This window comes from Pagrus major, chromosome 21, assembly GCF_040436345.1.
Source record: "Pagrus major chromosome 21, Pma_NU_1.0".
In the NCBI taxonomy this organism is placed as follows: domain Eukaryota; kingdom Metazoa; phylum Chordata; class Actinopteri; order Spariformes; family Sparidae; genus Pagrus; species Pagrus major.
The window spans coordinates 9626178-9652228 of NC_133235.1; the positions used below are offsets into that span (position 1 = coordinate 9626178).

General features: G+C 40.7%; 2 protein-coding genes across 2 annotated transcripts; both read right to left on the reverse strand.

The window, feature by feature from the left end:
* Positions 1–1834, reverse strand: LOC141016747 (xin actin-binding repeat-containing protein 1-like). Its single transcript, XM_073491281.1, has one exon. It carries the CDS (start codon positions 1832–1834, stop codon positions 167–169), a length of 1668 nt encoding a protein of 555 aa, XP_073347382.1. The 3' UTR covers positions 1–166.
* Positions 1835–1939: 105 nt separating this feature from the next.
* LOC141016746 (xin actin-binding repeat-containing protein 1-like) lies at positions 1940–15771 on the reverse strand. The gene is given in 8 exon segments (XM_073491280.1): positions 1940–2181; positions 2615–7075; positions 8961–9154; positions 12481–12559; positions 13712–14035; positions 14174–14228; positions 14515–14659; positions 15716–15771. Coding segments are annotated over 7 exon segments (5241 nt in total). The 5' UTR covers positions 14640–14659; positions 15716–15771; the 3' UTR covers positions 1940–2178.
* Between the last annotated feature and the right edge of the window lie 10280 nt (positions 15772–26051).

Here is a 26051-nt window from a genome sequence, read left to right on the forward strand (position 1 = left end):
CATTTGGCTACAGTATAAAATCTATAAGACAATTTTTTTTTCAATTAAAAGTCAACATTTTCATGATTTCATAAGATCAATTTTGTGACTAACAAAATCTTTTCATGAAAACATAATGTAATAAATACACAAAATAAAAGAGTGGGAAATGCACTTTGTGTCGTCTTTAGTGCTTTTCCTTTGGTTGGCTAAATGTTACAAACACTGTTCCTTCCTCTTTGCCGTTTCTCGGCACTTTATCTTCAAAAGGGCGACCAGCTCTTCGAATTAATGGGGATGTCATAACTTCATATCTGGGTGGACTCCCAACTACTTCAAACAGTGCAGATGATTTACTGTCAGACTGTTTGGTGACAAATGTCGAAGTCACAGAAGAAACAAATACATTGCCAAAGCCGTCAGTCTCTTCATATGTTTCGCTGACAGTCTTTGTGCCGATTATTCCTGCGGGTTGCTCTGGAACACTTTTCACCTCCAGCACACTGACTTTGCGTTGTGGAAGGCTGTTACAAGACTCCTGTCCCAGATCACTATTTGCATCAAGGCAGCTTTGAGAATTGCCTTCTGTTTTTGGTTTAAATGTTGACATGGGGGACTTTGGTTGTTCTGCAGGCCTCCTGGCAGCTGAGTGAATGGAGATAAATGACGGGGAAGACTGTGAAGAGGACTGTCTGATGAGTGGCTTTGTCTGCACTTGCCTGGGCACTTCTTGTTTAGATGGACTTGAATCCGAAACTGTCTGCTTATTCACGTCAGATGGCTCCCTGATATGGCCTGATTTGGCCTTGCTTGACCCAATACTTATTTTCCTGATGTTGTTGGTAGGTTGGAAGTTTTGCTCAGATTTTAAAGACTCATCAAACAGTCCTGACAACCCTGCGATGTCAGACTCAGATTTCAGATTAGAGACGGAATACAAAGCTTTTTTAATAGTCTCTTCAATGTCAAGAAGTTTTGCTAACGTCTTTTCCTTCAGATCCAGTATTTCTTTGCTTGCCCTTTCCAGATCTTCAAACGCAGTCTCGACCGAGGAGATGCTTTCTAGATCATCATCCTGTGCCACTACTTCAACTTTCTTTTCCTCCGTTTTACGTTGCTTTGCATTTCTACTTGGTGTGACCATCCAAGCAGGGACATTGTCATACAATGTCTTCAAAGAGCTAACATCTGCACTGCTGGTCTCTCCCTCTATCTCTTGCACTTGAGAAAGGATTCCTTTGAGTTCCTCTCGTTTTCTCAAATTTTCAAAGATTTCCATTGCCGCCGTCACATTTCCTGTCATGATCTCCTCCTTGTGAACAGAAAGCCTTTGTCGTCTTTCATCTTCTGTCTCCTTCACTTTCTTCTCTCTTAAAACAACTTTATCCTCAGGTTTGGGTTGCTTTTCATTGCGATCATTTTGCTGTACATGGCATGCATCAACCAGACTTTTGGTCTTTGACATTTGCTGTGTGTCATCAGTGTTGTGTTGTTTCGTGGGATGGAGTTTGTGTTGTTGAGCAGTGGTTTTGTTGGTTTCTTTATGCTCACTAACATTATCATTTATTACTTTTACCTTCTTGGACAACAAAGGGGCTTTTTTGTCTCGTGTCTCACTGTCCTTTCTTTCAAAGTTCTGTAGAGCAGCCCGCAAGCTCATGTTCATTTCATGTTTACCCTCTTCTGCGTATTTCTCCATGCACATTTGTATCTCCTCAGCTGCATTGATTTTCTGTATTACATTTTTCTCCATTTCTACTTCAGTGCTGTGTGATGTCATTACTTGGCAGTCTGATTTGCTACCAGTAAATGGTGCTGTTTTCTTTGTCATCTTTTCCAGAGCCTTTGAGTTCATTGGTGGACGTTCAGTTGATTGTTTTGAGTCTTGAACTGATTCATCAACACAGTTTTGGTGGTATGTTTCATGAAAGGTCTGTGGAATCACCACGCTTTTTTTGTTGTCTTTAATGGGACAAGTGACTTCGGGAGCAGGGGCTGGTAGAATATTTTGTTCCTCCACAACTACTGATTTTGTCCATTGTGGCTTTGGCAGTAAAGCTGGCTTCTGTGGTCTTTCACTTGTCTTTTGAGGGAGTGGAGGTGGAGTTACACTCTCGGACGTGGTGGATTTAGAGTTTCCATTTGCTACAGGGTTGGGTGTTGAATTCTGTGTTGTTATGGATGGTTGTCCTTCACAGGTTACTGAAATTGAAGGAGACAATTTTGTGTCAGATGGAGGCATAGACACCACAACACACTGCTTGTGAACAGTCTTGCTCCTCCCTGAACAAGCCCTCCCTGAATTTCTGTATATCATTGCAGCCTTATAGTCTCCTTTAGATACATTTACACTAGACTTCTCAAGAGACTGCAGAGCCAATTGGACATTCCCTTTTACAATATCTTCTTTATCTAAGAGCTTCTGCTCTGTTGCTGCACTCTGCAGAGACCTAATAGCTGCCTTCACATCTCCTCTGATAACTTCTTCTGTCTCATCTTCTGTTGTCTGACCATTACACTCACAACTTACAAAAGGTGGCAGTGATTCTGGTGCACAATTACTGACTATAACTGCACTTTGTTGACAAGCCTCAAAGGAAACATGGCTTTCCTGATCTCTCTCTGCATCACTGACCTTTGAATTAGTCTTGGTTTGCTGGCATCTGGAGGAAGACGAACATGTAGATTGCATCACTGCTGAGGAGCTTTCCTCTTGTGCTGTGACATTCAGGTTGTATATTTTTCCAGGGACAATGACTTCACGCTCCACATGCATGCTTTGCTGCTTTGCCATTTCAAGGGACTTTTTAGCTGCTTTCACATCTCCAGATATAATGACCTCTTTTTGTAATTGGCCTACTTCCACCTCAGGACCTTGAACTGACAAGTCCATGTCATAGATAGTTCCAGGTTTAATGATCTCCCGCTCCACACACATGCTCTGTTGCTTAGCACGTTCTAATGACTGCAGTGTTGCCTTGATGTCTCCTGCCACAATGTCCTCTTTTTCTACCATGATTGGTGGCTGTACTGAAAGTTGTTGCTTTGCTGTAAAGACATCGCCAGGGATTATTTCTTCTTTTGGAGCACTGTCAACACTGAAAGTGCACTCAGACGAAAACACTTTTTTGGTGTTCTTTACATCCCCTGGCAAAACATCTGAAATGGTTCGCTCAACCTGCTCTTTTTGCTGAGAGAGACTTCTCTTTGCTCCCTTCACATCCCCCTGAACTATATCACTGTGCTCCTCAGCCGGAAGGCCGTGATCCACTTCATCTCCTGATGCCTCAGTGTGAAGAGTTTTCAGATAGTGCAGGTCTCCTTTCTCAATGCAGCTTTTGTACAAATTCACATTTCCCTTTTCATTTTCATCCACTCTACACGATGCTGCAGTCCTCTGACTATTGGCAGTAGCTAACAGATTTCCAATCGTAGACTTCACGTCTCCCCTCTCTGTAACGTGACTCTCAGTTCTGGTTTCATTGCAGATGAGTGAATAAACCGTCATCTCAGCTTGTCCCTCTGCAGTCTCTTGCATTATGATTCCTTTTTTCAAATCCTTGTCTTGAACGAGCAAGTCATCGATGATCTGGACAATGTTCTGTATTCTTTGATCGCTTTCGAGGTTGACAGTTGTGGCTGACTGGTAGACAGGAAGCTCTACTATTGTGGTATTCACTTTATCCTTCTCCACTTCTCTAAGGAGACTAACTTGGGGCTTTAGGGTTGGTTTGAGTAGCAGTTGTAACATGATGTTCTTGATGTTACCCCCAACAGACTCTTCTTTCTGGATTTGCACACCTTTGTTGCTTTCAATCAGATATTTTGCCATATTAACATTTTTACTCTCATTTGCTTCTATTATGATGCCACTTGAGTGAACAAAATTCATTTGGTACAGATAGGACAGGGTGTCAGCAACACTGTTGGCAGTGATTTTGTCCAGTGGAGTGGTCTCAAAGAGCCAGGTAGTGCACTTCACATCAGCTTTCGGTATCTCCTCTTCAGGACCATGCACTGACGTATCTCCAGACTCCTTGATTTTGTCCAATGGCTGCGACTCAAACAGCCAAGTGCAGCGTTTGACATCTCCTTTCTGGTTATCTTCTCTGTGGACTGTTTTTAATGGGCCTTGCTCCTGAGGTTCCCCTTTCAGACTGTCAATGGTTTGATTCTCAAAGAGCCAGGTGGAGGTCCTGACATCACCTTGCTGGACATCAGTGACACTAACCATGCGCACAAACTTGTTGCCTGACTGCTCAGATTCAAATATCTGTTTATTGAGCTGCATATTACTACTTCCGAAGTCTTCAATGACCTTGACAGAGGGCTCATCTCGGCTGGTAAGGGAGTCCAAAGGTTGAGTCTCAAACTTCCATCTGGCAGATTTGACATCTCCTTTCTTGACGTCTTCTTGAGTGACAGCTCGGATCACATAAACTTCATTCTCTGCCTTGATGGCGTCAAGGGGTTTTGTCTCAAACATCCACCTCGCTCCTCTTACATCAGCACTCATGACCTCCTCTTTCTTCACAGTTGTGACTTCATGAAACTGGCCCTCCTTGTCCCTGATGGCATACAGTGGCAGGGACTCAAACATCATTGTGCTTGACTTAACGTCAACATTGCTCACAGGCTGTTCCACAGAGTCTGCTTTCTGTTCGAGGGGTTGGTCATGGATTTTGTCCAGAGAGGAGGTTTCAAATATAAACTTTTTGTTCTGTACATCACCACTCTTAGCATCAGTGCATCTCTGAATGTCTGCATCATTTTTGTCCTTATTGATCAGGTTCATGGGGCAGTTCTCAAACATCCAGGTAAATGTGTGTACCGACCCTTTTTCGATGTGTTCATCTTGGTTCTGCTCATCAGATGCTGTTATCACCATTTCTGATCCTATTTCATCAAGGGACTGGGATTCAAAAAGTTCTCTGACTCGTGAAACATCTCCAGACTGAAAGTTGACCTGGCTGACACATCTCACATCGTGTTCAGAATTTGCATCCTTTCTTATCTTGTCCAAGGTTTCTGTTTCAAAAAGGTGTTTGACTGTTTGAACACCAACCTCTGATTTCACAGAATCCTGTATGGTGCTGCACAGCTTCAAATTGTACTCTTCGCCATCCTTGATGCTGTCCAGAGGCTGTGATTCAAAAAGCCAAGTAATGGACTTGACATTGGTATTGTCAATGGCTTCTTTATCATTTGCTTTATCTGCTTTGTCATACATAATGTCCAGTGGCTGTGTCTCAAATAACCATTTACAGGTCTTGACGTCGCCTTTGTGGAGCTCCTCTTCTACAGAGGAGTTGTGTTCTGTCTGGTTGAACTTGGAATGGATCCCATCGATTGTCTGGGTTTCAAAAAGCCACTTGGCCATCTTGACATCGCCCATTTTATCCTCCTGTCTGGTGATGCCTTTGATTACCTCAACATTTCCTTTACCCTCTGCAAGCTCATCTAAAGGCTTGGTCTCGAACATCCACTTATAGTTTTGGACCTTCCCTTTGATTAATTCCTCTCGGCTGACTGTTGTGACCTTATGGAGGTTTCCAGTGCTGTCCTTAATAGCATATAAAGGAGTTGTCTCAAACATTGCTTTGTTTCCTTTTACATTTCCTGATGCAACAGCCTTTTCCTTCTCAACAATCTCCTCATCAGACTGAGCAATTTTGCTCAGAGGAATTGTTTCAAAAAGATGTTTGAATCCTTTAACGTCGCCCTTTTCGATCTCTTGTTCCTTGATTGAGATGTTCTTTTGAGCACTGCAGCTCTCAAATATTTGTTTTTTGCCTTTTACTTCTCCTTGTTCGTCAGCCGAAAGGGTAACTTTCTTCAGATGCCCAACTTCATAGCTATCACTAAGGGTCTCCATGGGTTGAGTTTCAAACAGCCACAGAGAAGTCTTGACATCTCCTCCAATAATGTCTTCCTTTTCCAAAGACTTTTCTTCAGAGTCTCCTTTTAGTGCTGCCAAGGGTTGCATCTCAAAGAGCTTCCTCTTGTTGACGACATCTGCCTCTCCTGCGCATTCAGCCACCATTCCTTCAAACTTGTCCACTCCCACCACCTCTTGTATTGTGTCAATTGGCTGAGTTTCAAACATCCACCTCTTCTGGTCAACTCCTCCTCTGTGTCCCTCTTCCAGTGATATACCCCGAATTATTTTCACCCCTTCAGTTCCCTTATTAATCAGGTCCAAGGGCTGGGTTTCAAAAAGCCAGCGAGCAGTACTGATGTTGCTGCCGTTGATCTCCTCCCTGCAGATGGATTTAATCTCATGCATATTGCCACTGTTGTCCCTGATGGCACAGCAGGGTTCTGGCTGGAAGAGTTTCACAGTCTTCTGGATGTCTCCTTTCTGCTCCTGCAGCTCAGATCTCAGTTTGAGGAAGCTATGATCTTCTATAGAGTTGCAGCGCCCCAAGTCACTCAATGTTTTTGACTCAAAAAGCAGCCGAGTCCCTCTCACGTCTCCTGGCTGGATGGGTTCTCTCAGCACTGCTTCGACCAGTTCCCCTTCTTCTCTTTTTGATTGACTTAGGGAATCTAAGGGCTGGGTCTCAAACAGCCACATTGATGTTCTCACATCTCCTGCGACGGAAGTCTGTCTTCTAGCAGACATTTGTTGGGTGCTGTCAATATGCTCAAACATAGAGGAGGTGCCTCTGACGTCTCCTCCTTTCAACTCCTCCTCATACAGCAGCTTCTTGGTTGCATGAGGATCCCCAATATTGTCCAGAGTCCAGTTCTCAAAGATCCACTTCATGGACTGCACTTCCCCCTGATAAGCTGCGTCCGCTGCCTGAGTGTTTTCTGGCTGCACTGCCTTTAGTATATCATCATCCACAGCATCATCGAGACTTGCCCGTAGGTCTGGGTGGATGTGTTTAAAGAGCCTCTTCAGCTCACTTTTCTGCCGTTGCTGGTAGAACGTGGTGAAGGTTTCTTTAGGTGGAGGGAGAGGGAGGCTACCTAATTCTGAAGGCCCTTCATAGTCAAGGGGTCTAGGTGGTACAGGAGGAGGTGGTGGGGGAGGCAGGTAGTCTTCATCATGAGATTGTGAAACTGTGACTTTCCTAGCTGCTTCAGCCATCTTTAAATGAAAGACAGATGGGAGTAATATTGTCAGGTTTCAGTAATCAAAAACAGTATTAGTCAAGGTAAGTGCAAATATTAGAATGACATGCATGTTAGCAAGTGAAGCCATACTTTACCTTTCTCTATGCTCGCTTGATGTTTTTCACAGCAAACCATCCTTTGTCACACCAGGGTTAACAAAACACTTAACAGCTGTTAGTAAGCAGACATAGTCTATACTGTAAGTGCACTAAGTTGTGTTACTACTACTACATTTGTGCCTCAATTTTCTTTACAGAAACACCTGTAAATATGAATCTGCATTAAACCAGCATTCATTTACAAACTGTAAATATGACACTGATATATTATCACCTGTTAAAGATGGCAACAAACTAAATGGCAACATTATTATTTAATTGAAATTTGGTGACCTGACAAATGTACAACTAACTTTTAGTTCTGTTTTTGTTCTCCACCAGCTCCTGAGATAAATATCTGGCTCTTTAGTTGTTAAATGCTACATTATGTTCACCACAGTGGGTATATTTTCTTTTAGAAACGGTTGCCTGCGGTTGAAAACAACACTGGCTTGAATGGTGCGGTTCAATCATAATACCAATGATGGAAAAGCAAAACAATGAGCTCAAAGACACTGAAACACTCCACAGAGCTGAGGGAAACTTCAGTTGGCTGATAGCTTTCTATACGTTTGTCACAAGAGCAGCATATTTCATAAAGACAGTGATAGTAATTTGATCCATTGTTATTGTATGAAAAATGTAGGAATTTCAGCTCTGTTACTGTTCTGGTGCACAAGAATTGGGTGACGGTGTATAAAAGGGCCTTTAACCCAAAAAGGATGGGAACAAACTCAGCACTTAATTACATATAAAAATAAAACTGATGGTCAGTATATGACAGATAGTTGTAATTTTTTTTGTCACAGAGTCAATAATTTACAGTTCATGCTAACATTTTTACATGGTTACAAGATATTCAGGTTATTTAGAGAAATGTATAGTTTGAAGGGTCGTCTGCTCTGAGTGTAACTCTGATCCTTTCCCGTTGATGGCACTGTCCCTAACGTAATCAAGCAATTCTTGACCTGATTATGCATAAAATATAATATGTAATGAAATACATATTATAATACTATAGTATAACTATAATATGTAGTATCTGTTGGCCATGGGAAAGGCATATGGCACTGTGCTTAAAGCGGTCAAGTCGTTCTGATGGAGCTGCAACATTGACCGATTACTTGTCAGCTATTTTATTAATCATCATCTGTTTTGATAATTGATTAATTGGTTTGAGTAATTTTGTTAATGAATGTCTTTGGGTCGTGGCCAAACAATATATAGATATTTAAGAACGTCATCTTGGACTTTGGAAGGTGCATATCTTATATTTTTCACAATTTTCTGACATTTTCTTGGCCAAACAACAAACTGATTAATCAGGAAAATAATTGCGTTATCGACAATGAAAATAATCATTGCTATAATGTAAATGTCAGATGTCATATTGTGTTGCTTCTTAAGTATTGGGTCAAAGTTTAACTGTGTCTTTGGTCATACAAGCAAAATAAAAGTCAGTTCCACAGCAAATGTACAAACAGCATCCACACACTGTAGTAAAGGATAGGAACAGAACTATACAGTACCTTACTGATTTTAGCTGTTGTTCGTGGAGTACTAATGAATTCCTGTTGAAAAACAGAAACACAAAGTGTGATTTAGATCAGCTTGGATCATGCGTTTTGTACATTTTTTCTGTAACAGTATATATCAGCACATGTGCTATTCATTTAAAGTATACAATGGATTTATTGTAAAATGTTGAGTCGCTCCAATTGTGACAGAGCATAGTGGTCATTCCCTATTGAAGCCCTTGACCTCGGTGTGTAGAGAGGAATGAGGGGCATGTCAGGAACTCACTGGCTGTGTCGAGCCTCCTGTGGAGTCGATAGCTGCTGCTCTTGACAGATAGAGAGCTGATCTGTCTCTCACTGAGGAGGAGGTAGATATCCTGTCTCTGGGTTGTCTTGCTGGGGTGCCCCCCTTAGTCAGTGCTGGACTACGTTTGTCATCTGCAATAGAAAAGACAAAATCAATGCAATATCTGAAATAATTATAAAATAAATGCACAATAAGATAACAATAACTGAAGTAAAATAAAATGTTAGTTTAGATTTGTTGACATGCACTTGTAAAAGTAGGACTCAGATGTATCCCAAAATAAGCACAGCAGAGTGTGTCCAGTGTCAGCAACAAGTTTACTGATAACACTGTGCGTGTATGTTCATAGTGTGTGTATTTTTAGTGATGTTGGAAACTGTTATCACCGTTGTAGCTTCCTGTTAACTTGTGGAAACTATTTAATCTCCACCCAGGCCTAAAGTATGGCCTCCTAACCGTGATTTCAGGTATTATTTAAATGAACCTCTATGATTCTTTTGTGCCAAGAACAAACATTGTAACAAATATATCATTTTACGAAGGCTTTGATCCCTGACAAAACAAATAGGCCCACACAGACTGCCTGCTGCCTGGGACCCTCACCAAACTGCATGCCATGGTCTGACCGTGACGCCCAAGAAGAAAAAAAAAACCCAGCAACTGCTAGCTCAGCTGGAGTGACACAGATTGTTTGCACATTGTTTGTGTGAGCTCTTTGCCATCAAACCATCAACACCTGACCAAAGGAATGTGACTGCCTGCCCTCATGAAAAACATGGAAATGTTCTCAGCTCGGTGTGGCATTAATTCCCCTGAAGCTGTTTCACCCTGCAGTAATACACCTCGTTTATCAATCAAGTAAAGAAAAGTCCTGTCCTGTAAAAGTGTGTATCAGCTGAAACAAGTTGAACAGTTTGAGTTATAAGCTGTGGATGTGATAAGTTCAGGAAATATTTCAACAACAACAGCACCGTGAACAATATGGCCAGAGGTCAACAGCCCAGTGTGTTGCCATCCAGCTGTAACTAATGACCAGATTCGGACACACCTCCTCTTTTCACACACTAAGCCCTCGCAGCACAAAAGGATGGACCAGCAAGCTGGCGCCTCTCACGAGCCCGGACTTAAAGCATTTTCATAGATGGGTGAGCAGACAGAATGAGGCGACCGAGCGCCATGCGCATCCTGTTGAAGTCCTCACCCACTAAACTAAGAGGTCAACTTCCATCACTTATCAGCACCCGTACACTCACACACACTGGTATTAATAGCTGGTTTGAAAAGTGACTCAAACACATAAGGCTCCATGGATACCTGTCTCTGTGGTTCCCACACATCTAAAGTATTTCTGCTGACATCTCTTTGATCTGGGCTCATTCTCCAGGAATGAAGAGGAGCTATTAGCGGCACAGTAATGTGGGGGGCGCTTTGGGCTGCTGGCAGCTGTACAAATGGTGGTGAAATGCAGTTGGTATTTGTTCTTCACCACCACCACCACCACCACCACCTTCACCACCATCAGCTGTCGGCAATTGTGGCCACATTCACAGACTGTAATGAAAACCAGCGTGCCAAAAGGCTGCTTGTACTGGAGCACATCACGCCACTGTGAGTTACACCAATCAATTAAAGTTATATCGGATTTTCCTTTCATGCAGATATTCTGCTTCTCAGTTGTTCATCATCATTCTTTTGATGATTGATTGGAGGAAAGCTAATGATTGAGTGTCCCTGTTGTCTGACCTCCCATTCCAGACATCTCGAGGGATAAAGGGCTGAAAATTGATAGCTACTTAAGACTTAATGAAGATGCCAACAGCATAGTCACAACACTTTGTGACCTTGTTTAGCTCTGATATCACTCACAAAGAAATAGCCATAAGAGGAGAGTAATGGAAAGCCTCATCATGGTTTCTTTTTTCTTTTTCATTTTTTTGTTCAGTCTGTAATTTAAGAATTTTTTTTTTATAAGTACTAATTAACTAATTCATTAGTTTACTTAAAATTTTAAAAACTGTTTTCCTTAGATAAAGCTATAGCACATCCACTCCACTCCAGTCCATGATCATTCTGCTTATCATACAAATTAGTATAACATCCAACTTTATAAAGTACTATAATATGAAACAGTCTATACATTTAGGTAGCCTTCTCACTCATTATTATACAGCAGCACTTCTATTTATTTATTTAATTTTTTTTGCATTAGTTACACATTTGCGTCAATTTCTTCCATTTCAATAAAGTCAATACTCACTAAAATACTATCCGGCGTCGCTCTCTGTCACTTCCTCCGAGTATCTCCCCTGTGCTGGATAACTTAAGGCCCCTGCGATGTGGTGATACAGCCTGTCTCCTCTCTCAGTGCTCCTCTCTGACTGAACTCTTTCTAGTCCTGTGGTCTCAGTGACAGCTGATTTTTATCAGAGTCCGCTGCCCCAGTGGAAGACTTTGGCTATTTTGGGAGGGTGGGCTGGCGGCGGCTGCTGCTGCTCGGCTGAGTCAATCACCTCTGTTAGTCACTGAGAGACTGGGGCACCCCTCCACCTCTCATTCCCATAGCTACATTGTCACCCACTATAACGGGCACTGGGTGGGACCTGCAGTATGTGCGGTGTGGGTGTTTGGTGTGCAACATAATTAAAAAAACACCAACGGAAGGTCCTATTTTTTTAAAATGCCACACTGATAAGGCTGCTAAAGAGACTTTTTCATATAATTGTCACACATATTCCAATAAATTATGCTCTTAGACCGTAACATGATTTTCTTGCAGTTGAACAATAATTTGTGGCTGACGTTTTAAAATGTTTGTGTCAGCTATCCTCACCATAGATGTCCTGTGTCTTACACACACAAGACACATCACAGGGTCAAAGCGTGAGCTACGATACGTTGGAGTGATATCAGTTCCAGGACACAGAGGGGCATAGCTCACAAGGCCAAGGTCTGCGTCATGGTCAGAGCCGTCAGCGACAGCCTCACTCCTTAAGCATGTGTGCCAAACACATAGTTATGTATTTACACTGCCACATCCTTGTCTTTATTTAGCTGTTTCCCTGCGATTCCCAGGGCCAAAGACACAGAGGTCAATGCTTACCAACTCTGCCAGGATTATCATTGTGACACTTTAAATCCCAGAAACCTTGATCCTGTCGTTTTTACTCTGTGGGAACTTAAGCTAGATTGATTGGATGTACTGGGTGTGTGGGGATACTCCAGCATACATATTTCAAAGAACCAACAGGAACACAAACATTATTTGCTCAAAGATCAGGGACAGAGGTCTTCTTTTTCGAAAGGTTTTCAATAGTTCTATGAAGTGAGGACAACAGATTGTGAACTGGGGCACCAAAATACTAGTGATCTCATGCCTTTGAGGGAACCCTGGCACCGATCCTGTCTGTCCTATCAGATCTCAGTGACTATAAACATGAAATTCAGCACCACTGCTCACCGTGTGAGTATCTGGACGCTCTGTCGTAAGACTCTGGCAACCCATTCGTGGCCTTTCCTCTTTCCACCTGGGCGGTTCTCTGTGGATAAACAACACAGTGTTGTTACAACTGACACAACAAACTCACTGTTTGGGGCATTTCTAGTGTCACTGTACACAATATCTCCTTTTGATCGTCATGTTTGGGAAAGTGGACAACTACTGAGAGCTTAGGGGCACTATGTAGTTTTGGAGAAGAAATTCAAATTTAGAATTTAAACATGTACAATATTAATGAGGTAATAATACAAACTCAAGTATTTTTTCCATAACTGAATAAACAAGCTGTTCTCAGAGGAAAATTAGGTCCCAATAACACTGCCTGTAGCTGCAGAGGTGGCAGGTTCACCAAATATAAACAGTAAAGTAAAACAGTATGCAGTTGTGTTGTCCTTTAAGGTCATTTTGTTTATTCAGTTGATTAGGTCATGAAAACAAAGACAGTTTGTTTAAGCATAAATAAACAGTCAATGAAGATCTTTCTCTTCTCATTAGAATTTCTTCCCTAAAACTACATAGTGCACCTTTAAAGGAATAGTTTGACATTTTGCGAAATAAGTTTGTCAGCTTTCTTTCCAAGAGTCAGATGAGAAGACTGACACCACTCTCATGCCTGTACGATAAATATAAGCTGCAGCCAACAGCTGGTGAGCTTAGCTTAGCATAAAGCCTGGAAATGGAGGGAAACAGCTAGCATGGCTCAGTCCAAACTCTCCCTGCCAGTAACCATTAAAGCATGCAACTCTCTCTTTCACAAAAATATAAATAGTTGTTTTTACATTTCATTTTATGTACAGAGGGTGAATAAATCAATTTCCCAAAATGTCGAACTGTTCCTTTAAATACATGTGTGTCTCCACTTGGTTTTGTCTGGAGGTAAAGCATCTGTTTGGTTGTTTATGTTCATTGTCTGCTTCTATGAACTAAACAAATTGTTGACTGATATGTTTGGGACCTGGGCTGTCGGGTGTGTAAACACTTTGTACATCTGGTCCCTTAATGCTTGAAAGCACCTGGAAGAGCATTATGTTATGTAATGATGTTACTATTATGTGTAGGTGATTTGCCTTCCTTGGTTGCTTGATGGCTTTGACTCTATGACTCTATGATGTAAAGAACCAAGGAATGCATCACTGAGCACAGCCAATGTAGTAAAATCTGGTAGGTGCACACACGTACTAAACTCACACACCTGATTTGTTGTGTCCTTTAAAGGAGTGCTGTGACTTCTCCAGTCCTGCAGAGGGCAGTCTCTCCCTGTCTTAAAGCCAGTAGCAGCTGCTGAGTTAAGCCGAGGGCTGCTGTTGTAGCCTTGCTGCAGGTTGGCCTTGGACTCAAACAGGGCACGCAGAGCTTTGGTGCCTGTAGCCGCCCTCTGAGGGAGGAAGTCCATGGAGCGACTCCTGGACAGACTTGAGCTTCTTCCAGATTCCCAGAGAGCCACATTATCAAACTTGATTTGATTCTCCCTGCTCTCCAGCTTTCTCCATCGACTTTCCGCAACGCTTTCGGACATCTGAAAATAAAGATAGATTTCTATATGTTTCGTTTTCGGACAGTTTTGTTGTTTTAGAGGTGCAATATCTTACATGTAGGACCTTTAAAGTCTGTAAAGTTAATTACTGATGATAACAAAAAGAAAATGATGCACTACCTGATGTTTCTGCTCCACTTTTTCAATACTCCTTAGGTCATCAGAGCTTTGGTAACTGTTTGAACAGATTTATTGTCACATTTACTGACAATGACCCCCTTAAATCCAACAATCAGCTGGGAATTTGTGAGCCGTAAAAGTGAATGAAATTGCCCACGTGCCTTTCGGCAAAACTTTTATTCCTCATTGGCTACCTGAAGAGGACTGTACTGGCAAACTTCCAATGTGTGTAAAAGTGTAAACATAAGTATGAAAACTCAAGCATGCTCAGATAACTTTATTTTAACAGTATTCATAGCTGTATGTGAATGTGCATTTACAGTATATTGTGCAGAACTTACCGTTGCACCAGCTGAGACACAGACTTCCTCTCCCATCGGGTGGGAACTGGCATGGCCCATGACCTCTCCTGAACCCCAGAGAGACTCCTCAGGGACTGGGTCCTCCTCAGGCCAAAGGCCTCCATAGCAGTCCCTCTAACAGCAGCTAAGATAACGAAACATTAAAGTAACAGTTTGTAACTTTTTTTTAACCTTAAAATAACAGCCTCAAAATCATGTTGATGGTACAGTGTCTTGTAATAGAGTGAATGGTGTCTCTGTCTCAGCCACTGCGCCCCCCATCACTTGTTTCTGCACTATGTAACTTCAGTGAGAGGGTAGGATCACAGCGTTACATACAATTCACCCTCAGCACTTTGCCATAAAAAACAGTTTTAAATTTATGACTTATCCAACCGAGAAAAGTCAGAATCCAACCTGATGTCAGGCATAAAGAATAACTTTTTTTTTTATATTCAGAAAAAGTCAATCTTCTCACTGATGGTCGCTAATGCTTATTTATGTCATAAAGAGGGAACAGTATTGAATCGAGACAGTTTCATAACCAGTTAAAAGATCCTTGTGGTACGTTTAATTGTGTAACTTGTCCAGTGTGAGCACGCAACAGACTCACAAGCTGCTTATAATTAGTATGGAACAACAACCTTTAATGGCCTTATTCACAAACAGCATCTTGTGTGTTGATCAAATGATTTGTAACTGATACTATATGACTTGTTAAGGCTAAATCACTTGATCACAAACATGTTTCTTTTCACTGATCACAGAACTCATTGTCACATTTGGAGCGGAGAAAGAATCGATTTATTTTCTTCTCAATTCAACTTTCTGATGAGAATTAAAGCACACAGCTGAGGTTTGACTTCATGTGAGTTATTAGCTAACAGATTGTCACACTGACAGTCATATGACTCTGTTAATGTTTATGAGCTCTGACTCAGACAGCAAACCCACATTTACACCTCAGTATGACTGTGTGCTGCTGTACAATCGATCCATTATTATGTTGCTGCTAAAAAACATGCTCGAGTCTCAAAAAAGACATTTGTTCAAATTTTTGAACAGAGAAATTTGAAAAAAATAAATATTATCCCAACTCCATAAGCTACTTAATCACACAGAAACACAGTAATAAAACTCTAAATGCTAATAAAGTTATGCTGCTCTGTCTGCAGATTTGAAAGAATATTTGATCCCATACCTGAAGAGAAGAGGCAGCAGTCACCTGTGCATCTCTGTCTCTGTGGCTCACTTGTGTTTTAGGAGCATCTCTCACAAGACACAGCAATTTCTAGTGGTCAAAGTCCTTTGACACCTTGTGATTCGAGGCTTCCGGACATGAGATGTATGACCATAACATCACCTGATAAAATTCTCTGTCAGACCAAGTATTTTTATTGTTTAAAGCAGATCACAATGATAAAACCCATCTCTTGCTCCATAAATGTTTGGTATTCAAATACCAGTGACAGTGATGAGTGTGATGCATTAAAAAACACTGAGAAAGCAGAGAGCAGACCTGTGCGTACTGTGACAGCTGCTCCAGTCAGATGTCAGTGTTAAAATGCCTGGCATAGCTGCTCTGTTACTGTATCTCATGCCAAAACTCAGAGCAGCAGCAATTTATCTCCACCTCACATGCTCATCATAGCCACTGTATTACTGCAGCAGCAGTCACATTCATTCATCTCACACACCATTATTCCTCGGTGTGCTTAAACAGATGATAATGTGTCAAGTTGCTACTGCTATTCTGTACAGGATGTGTCCAGAGCAGAGAAAATGCTGACGCTGCACGTAAATCTATGTAGGGCTCATTCCTGTTGATGATTACATCGACAGTCTGCCAGTGCTCAAAGGGTGGAGTTATAATTCTACCAAACTGTTGGCACGCAAATTATATACACCAATAAACCAGAGAGGAACCGGTTTATAACTATTCTTTGACACAGGCAACATGAAGTAACCATTAACTGGCATCAAGATTCGCTACTGTACATTTTACAGTGCACATATAACACTTAGAGTAACTCAAACTATGATAAAAAGAATTCAAAAATTCTCAAGAACACAGTTTTTTATGTTTCATCCCAAAATGTTGATGCACCAGCCCTAACTGTTAACTATGCCCCAAAATAGTATTGTGTTATTTTACTTTGCAGTGGTGTACTGTATGTTTTACTCCACTATATTTATTTGACAACTTTAATTACTATGTTACTTTGCAGATTTAGTTCAATATTACAAAATGTAATCAACAAATAAATGATGATGTTATATTATAGCTTAACATAAAAACGTTATTGATCCCTATGGAGAAATTCACAAGCTACCCAGCAGGTAAATTATATATATAGTTAAACAACCTATACCAGTATCAACATTAGTGATGAACATATCAATGCATCAATAATTATAATCCAATAATATAATATATTTGACATAATTCTCAAATGGGCCATTCTGCACATGTACTTTTACTTTTCTAAGTTTATTTTGATGCAAATACTTTTGTACTTTTTCTTTGGTAAAAAAATTAAATACATGACTTTTACTTCTAACACAGTATTTCTACAGTGTGGTATTGCTATTTTTACTTTTTTATCTTTACTTCTTTCAGCTGTGACAGTTTGGTCCTGCAAAAATGGGTCCTGTTAAAAACATGCTTTGGTAAAAGTGAAAGTAACCAATAAAAATAGTGCTTAAGCAGAATCTTAAAGTATCTGATATCAAATGTAGGCTACTTAAGTATCAAAAGTACATTTCTGGCGATAATTGTAATAATTGTAGTTAAAATAAAAAGTACAGGTAAATGTAAATTATAAATATGTATATGCATATAAGTTATACTACGGGTCAACGATTATCAGATCTGACATTCAGCATTTTTCTGATAGTCAGAGTTCAGTTTGTTTTGTTTTATCTGATACCTATAAAACCATCTAATTTAAAAATGTGATTCTTTGGCTCTGATGCAGAATGCAATATGCAAAGTAACAAGTAACTGAAGTTTAACTTGTAACTAAAGTTATCAAATGTAGTGAGTAAAAAGTAAAATAGTTACTTCCAAATGAGTGGAAGTAAAATATAGCAGAAAATGGAAATACTTAAGTGAAGTACAAATAAATACTTCAAATTTGTACTTAAGAACAGTTTGAGTAAATGTATTTAGTTACAGTCCACCACTGCTCTCACCTGAAGCAGTTGTTTTTGTGTTCAGCAGGTTATTTATAAGAAAATGAGGTAGCTAATTTAAGCTAACTAGCTACTTTCTTGGGCTAGCTTACTATGCTAGCTTTGTTGCTTGTTATTTGTTGTTCATTTGTAATAAGGTTAAAACAGCTATAATCAATGTTTATATTAACAACAGTATTAATGACTACATGAATGTGAAACATGTCACTCATACTGACTAACCTATAATTATCAGCTGACTTACCACCAATCTACATAGCTCTTTGGCATATTTTATGCTCTTTGTTGTGGTCTTCCTGTGGGAAACCTCACTGTTTTTGCTTCACTCTTGCCTCCATCATCAGTGTTTCACAGTAGACAGCTGTTTTCAATGTTAAACAACTTTAACCTACCTGCTCAGTTTCAAGCAGCAGACTGACAAAGTTAGCGACTAGCTAGTGGACATAGTTGAGCATTCAGCAGCTAAAATGGCAGCTAGATAGAACAGGTTGTTGTCCACTTATTGCAAGATTGGTGGTTCAATCCATATCTCCTCCTGTCATCTGTATATGAATGCGCAAATTGTAAATATAATGCAGCCATTCAGCATTTAAAGAGACAGATACTTCCCTTGAGAGCAAAACACAGCAAAAAGGAGTGAAAATTAGATTGACATTTCTCACAGCGACAGAAACACAACTCCAAATGAAAGCTAATGTTTCTCTGTAACTGATAATAGTCCATGTGTTTCCCCCCTTTCTGCTGCCCCCCAGAGGCCAACAAGGGCATTATTGCTGGTGTTGCTTTTAGTTATTTTGTTGTCATGCAAGGTGTTATTGGAAGGACTGTATTTTTGTTAGTATTTGGCTGCCGGTTTTACGTTTTGTATTCTCACAAGTCCTGTAGTCATATAAGGTTAATAATATTTCTCTCACCTGACCACATGCTTATCATGAGCACTTACCATGTCAACCTCCAGTGGAGAATATGGTTCATTCATTCCCTCGCTGAGAGTTGATGTTTTCTCACCTCACTATCATTTAACAGCCAGGAGATGGCATCAGAGCAACACCCTCTCCAGTCCATAACAAATGTGGTTAAAGGGCATGATAAGTACTTGTTGACAGAGCATTTGTTGTTATGCATATCAGTTAGCCAGGTGAGTGCACGTGCATCTGTAATGCTTGGTACAAACACATGAATGCACAACAACTAACAGTGGAGTCAGACATCAGTGAGAGGAGAACTGTTGTGTTGTCAGCTTTTAATGCATGTGTTTTGCCAGCTGCAGTGGAAGAAGGGAGAGGCAATCAGTGAGTGACTGAGCATGTAGGGGAGGGAGGGGGGAAGTCAGACAGTCTCACCCACACAGAACAGTCAGTACTGGGCTGAACAGCTGAGAACAGAGCAGGTCTCCTTCCTTCTGCTGCTGCTGCTGTGTGCTCCTGCAAAAGCCTCACATGGAGCCACATGTGACAGCCAACACCAACAGCAGAGTACGCTTTGCTGGAACTCGGAGAGCACAGGAGCTCCCGCTGCAGGGCTGACAACAAGCTGCAATCATTATCAGGAGAACGGGGACACACACGTCCTCTACACACACTCACTCACAATGAAACAACAGAAACGTAAAGAGAAATACATCTTTACTGCATTCCTTAAAGGAAAACGCCTTTTGTGTCCACATTGCCTCAAACAGGCCGGTTTGTAAGTTTGTAAGAAAGGTCACCGCAGCTCTCTGGCTAATGTTGACAAGAGGTTCATTGTTGAAGGGGGAATGTCAAACCCAATCACACAGCTGCTTGGCTGTTACAGCGTGCACTGCTCACATGCAGTGACAGATAAGATCACTTCTGGTGAAAATCGTAGTTGTGTAACCTACTTTGCACTCTGGGCTGCAGCTTGTCTTGCTTTTGCAAAAATTGCATTGAGGTTGTTTTTTGAGAACACAATGAGCGAACTTGCCCTTATAAAATATAAAAAAAGTAAAACTGATTGAAGATTAAATAAAAATGATGTTAATCACATTAGTTTAAAGTAAATACTGCACATGTACTTGCCTTCGATACTACAATAGCATAGCAGAGTTGAGCCTGACTGTTCTTAGCAATGACAAGGCTGTTAAGGCAATGCATTTGAATTATACATGCAGTTCATCTCAGTCCATGTACATGCAGGTTACTCTCCATCATAGCATAAGTCTCTTTCATATCAATTTTTCAGCCTACATGTTGCACAGAGAGCACTTGGGCTCCAGGATATCGTCGCCCGAGTGACTATGCTACAGAGATACGATATCACTCCTGGACCGGCCCCAGGATTAGGCAGCAGTACGCTTGGCACACTGCCAGCACCTGCCATTAGGGTGTCACAGGAAGTTCTCTGGTGTCACCCCCTGAACTGATCCCACTGCAAAGACAAAAGGATGGCAGTTGACACATCACTTAAGGCGCCACTGTTGTGAAACTTTACCCACAGTCTTTATCTGATGACATTTTCCGAGTGGAGAAAGTGAGATTGGCGTCTTGTTGATAGAAGTTTGTCTCACAGTTTAGTTTAAAGGTCCCGGAAATAAATGTGCTCAATCAGCTTCTTGCTAAGAAGTGGGAGTAGATCCAACACAAAAAAAACAACTTTTATGCCAAAGTTTGAACAGTTTTTGTTATTTCACATGACAATTTATGTCCTTTATGCTTTCTTATCTGTGCTCTTCACATTCATTTGAAGCAGGTGGAGCCCAGTTGGACAAAGGTGATATCTTTTTTGCACCAATCAGGGATTAGTGACATTTGAATCAAAATGTGACGACAGTTGTTGAGTATAGTCGGGTTAAAAATGTGAGTCAGTGCAACAAAACTGATACAGGAGTCTGGAGACGATGTAGATCACGGAGCGGTTTAACACAAAGCAAGATTGTATTTTACTTTATTTCCAACAAACTGCGACTTTCATGACTTGGAAAATTATCTTTCAAATTGACAAACAACATATGTGGCACAATTTAAGCAGGATCAAAAAATGATTTGTCTTTCTCCAATCACTACCAAACAAAGTTTTTCCGAAATAAGGTTCCATGAGATCCACCGGAAGGGGCGTGGCCACATTCACATGGCGGCCATTTTCCTCTGACATCAGGCTAAGGGTGCAAAGCTCAAATGTTGTATGGCTGTGTTCGTGCTTGCAGGTCAAATAAATGTAGGTTATCTGGCAAATTGTTATCATTCAGCACTTTTTCATTGATCAGCACCAGAAAGACAATGGATTGTAAAAATCCAGAGGGACATCAGATCATATTTCACGGTAAACCAACATATTTGATGACCGATTAGCTTCCGTTAGACAACAGCTAACATTAGCATCCAACCACCACCTAGCTAACATAACTTTTTGATAGTGTCATACAAGGTGTAAATTAACTCTAAAATAGCAACACATTTTGGACACATTCACTTAAGCCTGGAGCTAAAACACTGGTAACACAACGGTAATGTTAGCTAGAAAGAGGTTGAATGCTAACATTAGCTAATGGGTTATCAAATATGTTATTTTACCTTGAACTATGGACCAACGTCCCTCCAGATTTCTACTATCCATCATCTTTTTTCAGTTGCGGATCAATCAGGAAGTGGTAAAATTTTAACAATTACTCAGATTCCTTACATTTATACCCAGACACAGCAGCGTAAAATTATCCCAGCATTCAAGCTTCTAACCATTAGGTAGTTAGGTACAGTGAGAAAAAAGGAAAAAGATGTGTTTCTTTTCATCAAGGTGATGCAGTTGAATGTGCATTAACATGTTTCATGTGTTGACGTTCACATACCCTACAATGGCGGAGCAACGCTGGTACACATCCTTGTCTTACCTACAACTCTCTCTCCATTGCTGTTCCCAAACAACCACTTTAAAGGTTCCAGAGTTTGTTTTCATTGCCACGAGCTTTGTTTTCATCAAAAATATACAGTAATATGTAAAAATTCTGCAATACATTTACTAAAAATGACGTTACATTTGGTATATCTTTTGTGTACTTACATTATTCTAATGCAACAGTGTATTAAAGTTGACTTTAATTTAAAATTGAAGGTTACCTTTTCTGTGACCATTTGTGCCTGAGTCACATCAGATAGATTTTCATCAGCAATGGTGGTTGCGGTTGTGTTCACCACCAGTGAAGCAAGTTTGACCATCGTTTGGTCATTTGTGTTTATTCTTGTTGCTCTGCAAGTCTTTATTCGCCCTAAACAGTCATATTACTTAACTGTACACTAGCTGTAAGAAAGCGAGTAACAGCACACATCAAGGATGTGTATGTATGTTTGAATTCAACTCTCACTTAATTCAGCACTCACCAGAGACTGTGGTACTCTCTCTTCTTATCCTCCTCTGCCCTATGTAATTTCGTTCATTAAGTATATTTACCCTCCAGCTCCAGTTGGTAGTCAGTCTTACATAATGGAAAGACTCAACAGTGGAGGTCCACAGATAGGTTGCAGTCAGGTTGATAAATGGGAGTCAAGATAAATCCACTTTTTTTCACAAATGTTAAAAAGAAATCTCGTCCTGTCAGTAAATGGCTCCAGATCATAGCAGAATCCTATGTGACTTGGGTTGTTTATTCCTCCAGAAGCTCTGGCTCTGTACACGACTATGTCCTCCAGAGCTAGTCGGCTCTAAGTAGCTGCAGCGGCTCAGCCCCCCACTCTGCCTGGCCATCCCCACACAACACTCGGCAAACCTCTTTTGTTTTGTTTAGATGGAGAGACCCCTAGCAGCAGAATACATATTGTGCGTTTAACATTTTTCTCAGGTGTTTCAATGCATCTCATTCAAAAAGTTGATGGAAACAGCATATTTTTAAAAAGACATCTCAATTTTGCTCAACAGATTTTTTGCTCCCTTGAGGCTTGCTTTTTTTTGAAAAAGTGGAAACAGAATAAGTTCTGATGTAGCAAACATTTAACAATTTTCATCAAGATTAGCTGGTTCTGCTCTGAAATTAGAAGAAGAAGAAGAAGATTATCTTCCACAGTCCCTTGTAGATGGCCAAGACAACTGGTTTTCTGTCTTCCCTCTGACAAAACTACAATTTGCTTAGCCTAGTTTATTCGCTCCAAAGCATTTAACGGAAATGCTCTTGTGCTAACCTCAACTCATGTTTCCCACGGTTTAAATTTTGGTTCTGCATTACATGCAACAATTTACATACAGTGGAGTCGGCGTGTGGCTGTGTGCATCGAATCGTGCCCTACAGCCTAATAATAACTGTTTTTTTTTTCTCCAAACCTCAACTTTGCTTGTTACACTTTTTGGACATGAATATTTAAAGTTAAAGAGAAATGCTTTAGCTCTGAAACCCTGCTTTCCGGGGCTTTAATGCTAAACTCTGAACACTCTTTGCAAGTCTGCATTTAAAACAAGCAAACTGTTGTCACCGCTTCAGACATAAGTAAGAAGAGTAAACCTGAAGTCAGAATAAAAGGATCATGTATAAAGTGAAGAACACCACTAACGTAAAAATGATGACAATAATGACTTCAAAGATATTGGCAGTGTTGATCATAACGGCAGTCATGGAGCTGATGGTGATGACGATTAAGGCAATCATGATTCACCGTCTTTCCAGCCTCTAAAATAGAAACGACTGGGCTATATTTGCCCTTGCGACCATGGTGACGAATGTCAAAAATATGACATCAGAGGCTATGTAAAAAGGAGCCAACTCATGTGTACATGTGACATTTCAACCAGAGGAGCTCGGGTACCAACAATAAGAGAGAGAGAGAGAGAGAGAGAGAGAGAGAGAGAGAGAGAGAGAATGTGGGAGTATAGTCTCCATTTCTCAATATCATGAGGGAGTTGATCCTGTTCAGTTTTCTGCACTGAGCCGAGTTACTTCACTGTCTTTTTTATTTCATTCTGTTGTCAAGGAAGTATTTCTCAGCAACACTGTCCGTGCAGCACGAGGCTTCATTTGGCACCTTCCATTACTACCTGACTGGAAAGTAATAACACACAGTCCAAAACTACACCTGATACTTCCTGTTATGCCCAGAAAAACTGAGAGTGATCTTTAAAAGGAGAGGGAGATAGTACCCAGTGAATAGTGATAGTATCCACAGAATGGAAGGAGGAACTGGGGCATAGTTTCACATGCCTGAAGCTTTGTCAAACTCTGTCAGTATATCGCTGTATGTGGGCCATCGCTGGCACAGCTTGACTGAGAAAACAGGGCCACAAGAGCCAGTGGCAGCAACCTGAGAGGCTGCCAGAATGTAGGTTAACTATAAGTTATGTAATGTGGACTCTGGACCGCAGCGCAGTAATGGTTTACTCTCACTGTTCTTGGTAAGAGCAGAAATTAGAATTTATCAGACACAGAGTTTGAGTGGAAACAGGTCTATAGTAATGATTTTTGGCAGTGGTGCAATATATTACTGCTTTATTGGCATTCACGTAGTAAAGAGAGCAGGTTAGGAGTCTGGGTCAGATTGACCAGACCAGGTCAGATGGCTGCATTGATAAATTGAAAAAATGCAGTAGATTGGGACAGAATGACTGTGTCTTTACTGCAAGTTAAAGTAGAAATATTAATTTTCCTCCATGACTCATCTCCTTCTCTGTTCGTGCTGCATCAGTGTGGTCTGAGAAGATCCGGATCCACCTCCTGACTAATTTAAGCATACGACAGAGTCACACTGTGCGTGGTAACAGCCTGCAAAAGGAACAGGAAACTCCAACCGTATTGCACAAATTGTATTTTTGGACAGGCAGTGTGATTGTACTATAAATAGCCATGTAGCCTCATGTAGCACTTTGATCATGTGTTATTAGTAAGTCAGAGCGATATCTCAGAGACGATACATAGAACTGGACCTGCAGAACATCAAATATTTTAAAAAGATCATTACACTTGTTAACAAAGAGTCCAAGTTTGAATATTAAATAAAAGACAATTCTTGCTTCTCTGCTTCACTATTACTAATTCCATCCATTCTCTCTGCACTGTCTCCCTGGTGTTTGCTCCACATGCAGGTCAGTGGAATAGAAATGCACACATGCACGAGAGCGATCCCATCCAAAGTGGGTCACTCTCTCATAACACACTTGGGTGCTGAGTTCTGGACGAGCAGTCTTTCCTTCGGCCACAATATTTCAGCGAACAGGTATTTAGGTGTTCTGTCTTTAAACTGAAGCACTGATATGTATCAACATTGGGTCAAAGCTCTGGAGTATTTTGGGCTTGTATGTCCTTCCGTTCATCTGTCTGTCCATCTGTTAATCTGTCGCTCTGTTTGTCTCTCTGAGCTTCATTTTCCGCCCAGTCGGGGACACAGAGTAGCCTATGATTATCTTTAAAAGCAGAGACACTGGAATGTTAATCCAGACGCTTTACTTTTACGCACTCAGGATTTTCCCAACCAATCCTGAGTTAACAGTTTGGACAGTTCACAATGAGCACATAGGCCAACTTCAATTTCTAACCAATGCCAATAACAGGAAACAGAATAACAGGAATGCAGGGATGTTACACCCAAATCCATCATCCTGCCCATCTACATCTTCTCCGCACTGCAGGGAGGTTCCTGGAGTTTAGGAGTGTCTGACTTAAAACGCCATCACAGAGACACGCCAGTGAGTCATATAACAGTGTCGTCAGATGAATACCTGGAAGTAAGTGTCACCTTTAACAGGAATCTCATCGTCACTTTTACAAGGCGTCTGAAGGCAATTACAGACACAAAAGACCAAACAATGGAAGGCCATAAAGAACTGAGTCTTATAAGAAACCAAATACCAAATTATGAAATGAAACCATGACTGAATACTTAAAGTAATGTTCAGAATTAAATAGCAATAACTTTGTAGGTCAACTAAAACAACATGAATTCAGATAGATGGTTTTCAATGTTAAAGATTTCAACCATATCAATTTAGTTTTGCTGATTTAACTTTCTACATTAAGGTTTCTGGTTAAAATGCACAATTTGGTAATTCAGCTCCTTAAACTTCACATTATTGCTGCCTCTCTTTACTTTGAGGTTCTTCCTGAATGTATGGTCTACTGGTCATCAACTATGCACATATTATGATATAAAAAGAAAAGAAAAAAGTTTTGTTTAAAACACTTGACACATGTCAACGATTGGGTAACAATACTACAGTGTCCACTATAAAAGTGTTAACAAAAGCTGAAAAAGATTAGCTTCACCTGTCCTACTGTACGGTATTCCCACTATTTTGCCCACCCTCAAAATATCAGTGAGCTACTTTGTTTCATTGGATACCAAAATAATAAACTCAATCTTCTAAGCAACATTTTACACATGAGCACGTGTTTCTAACTCGTTTATAATGCTGGC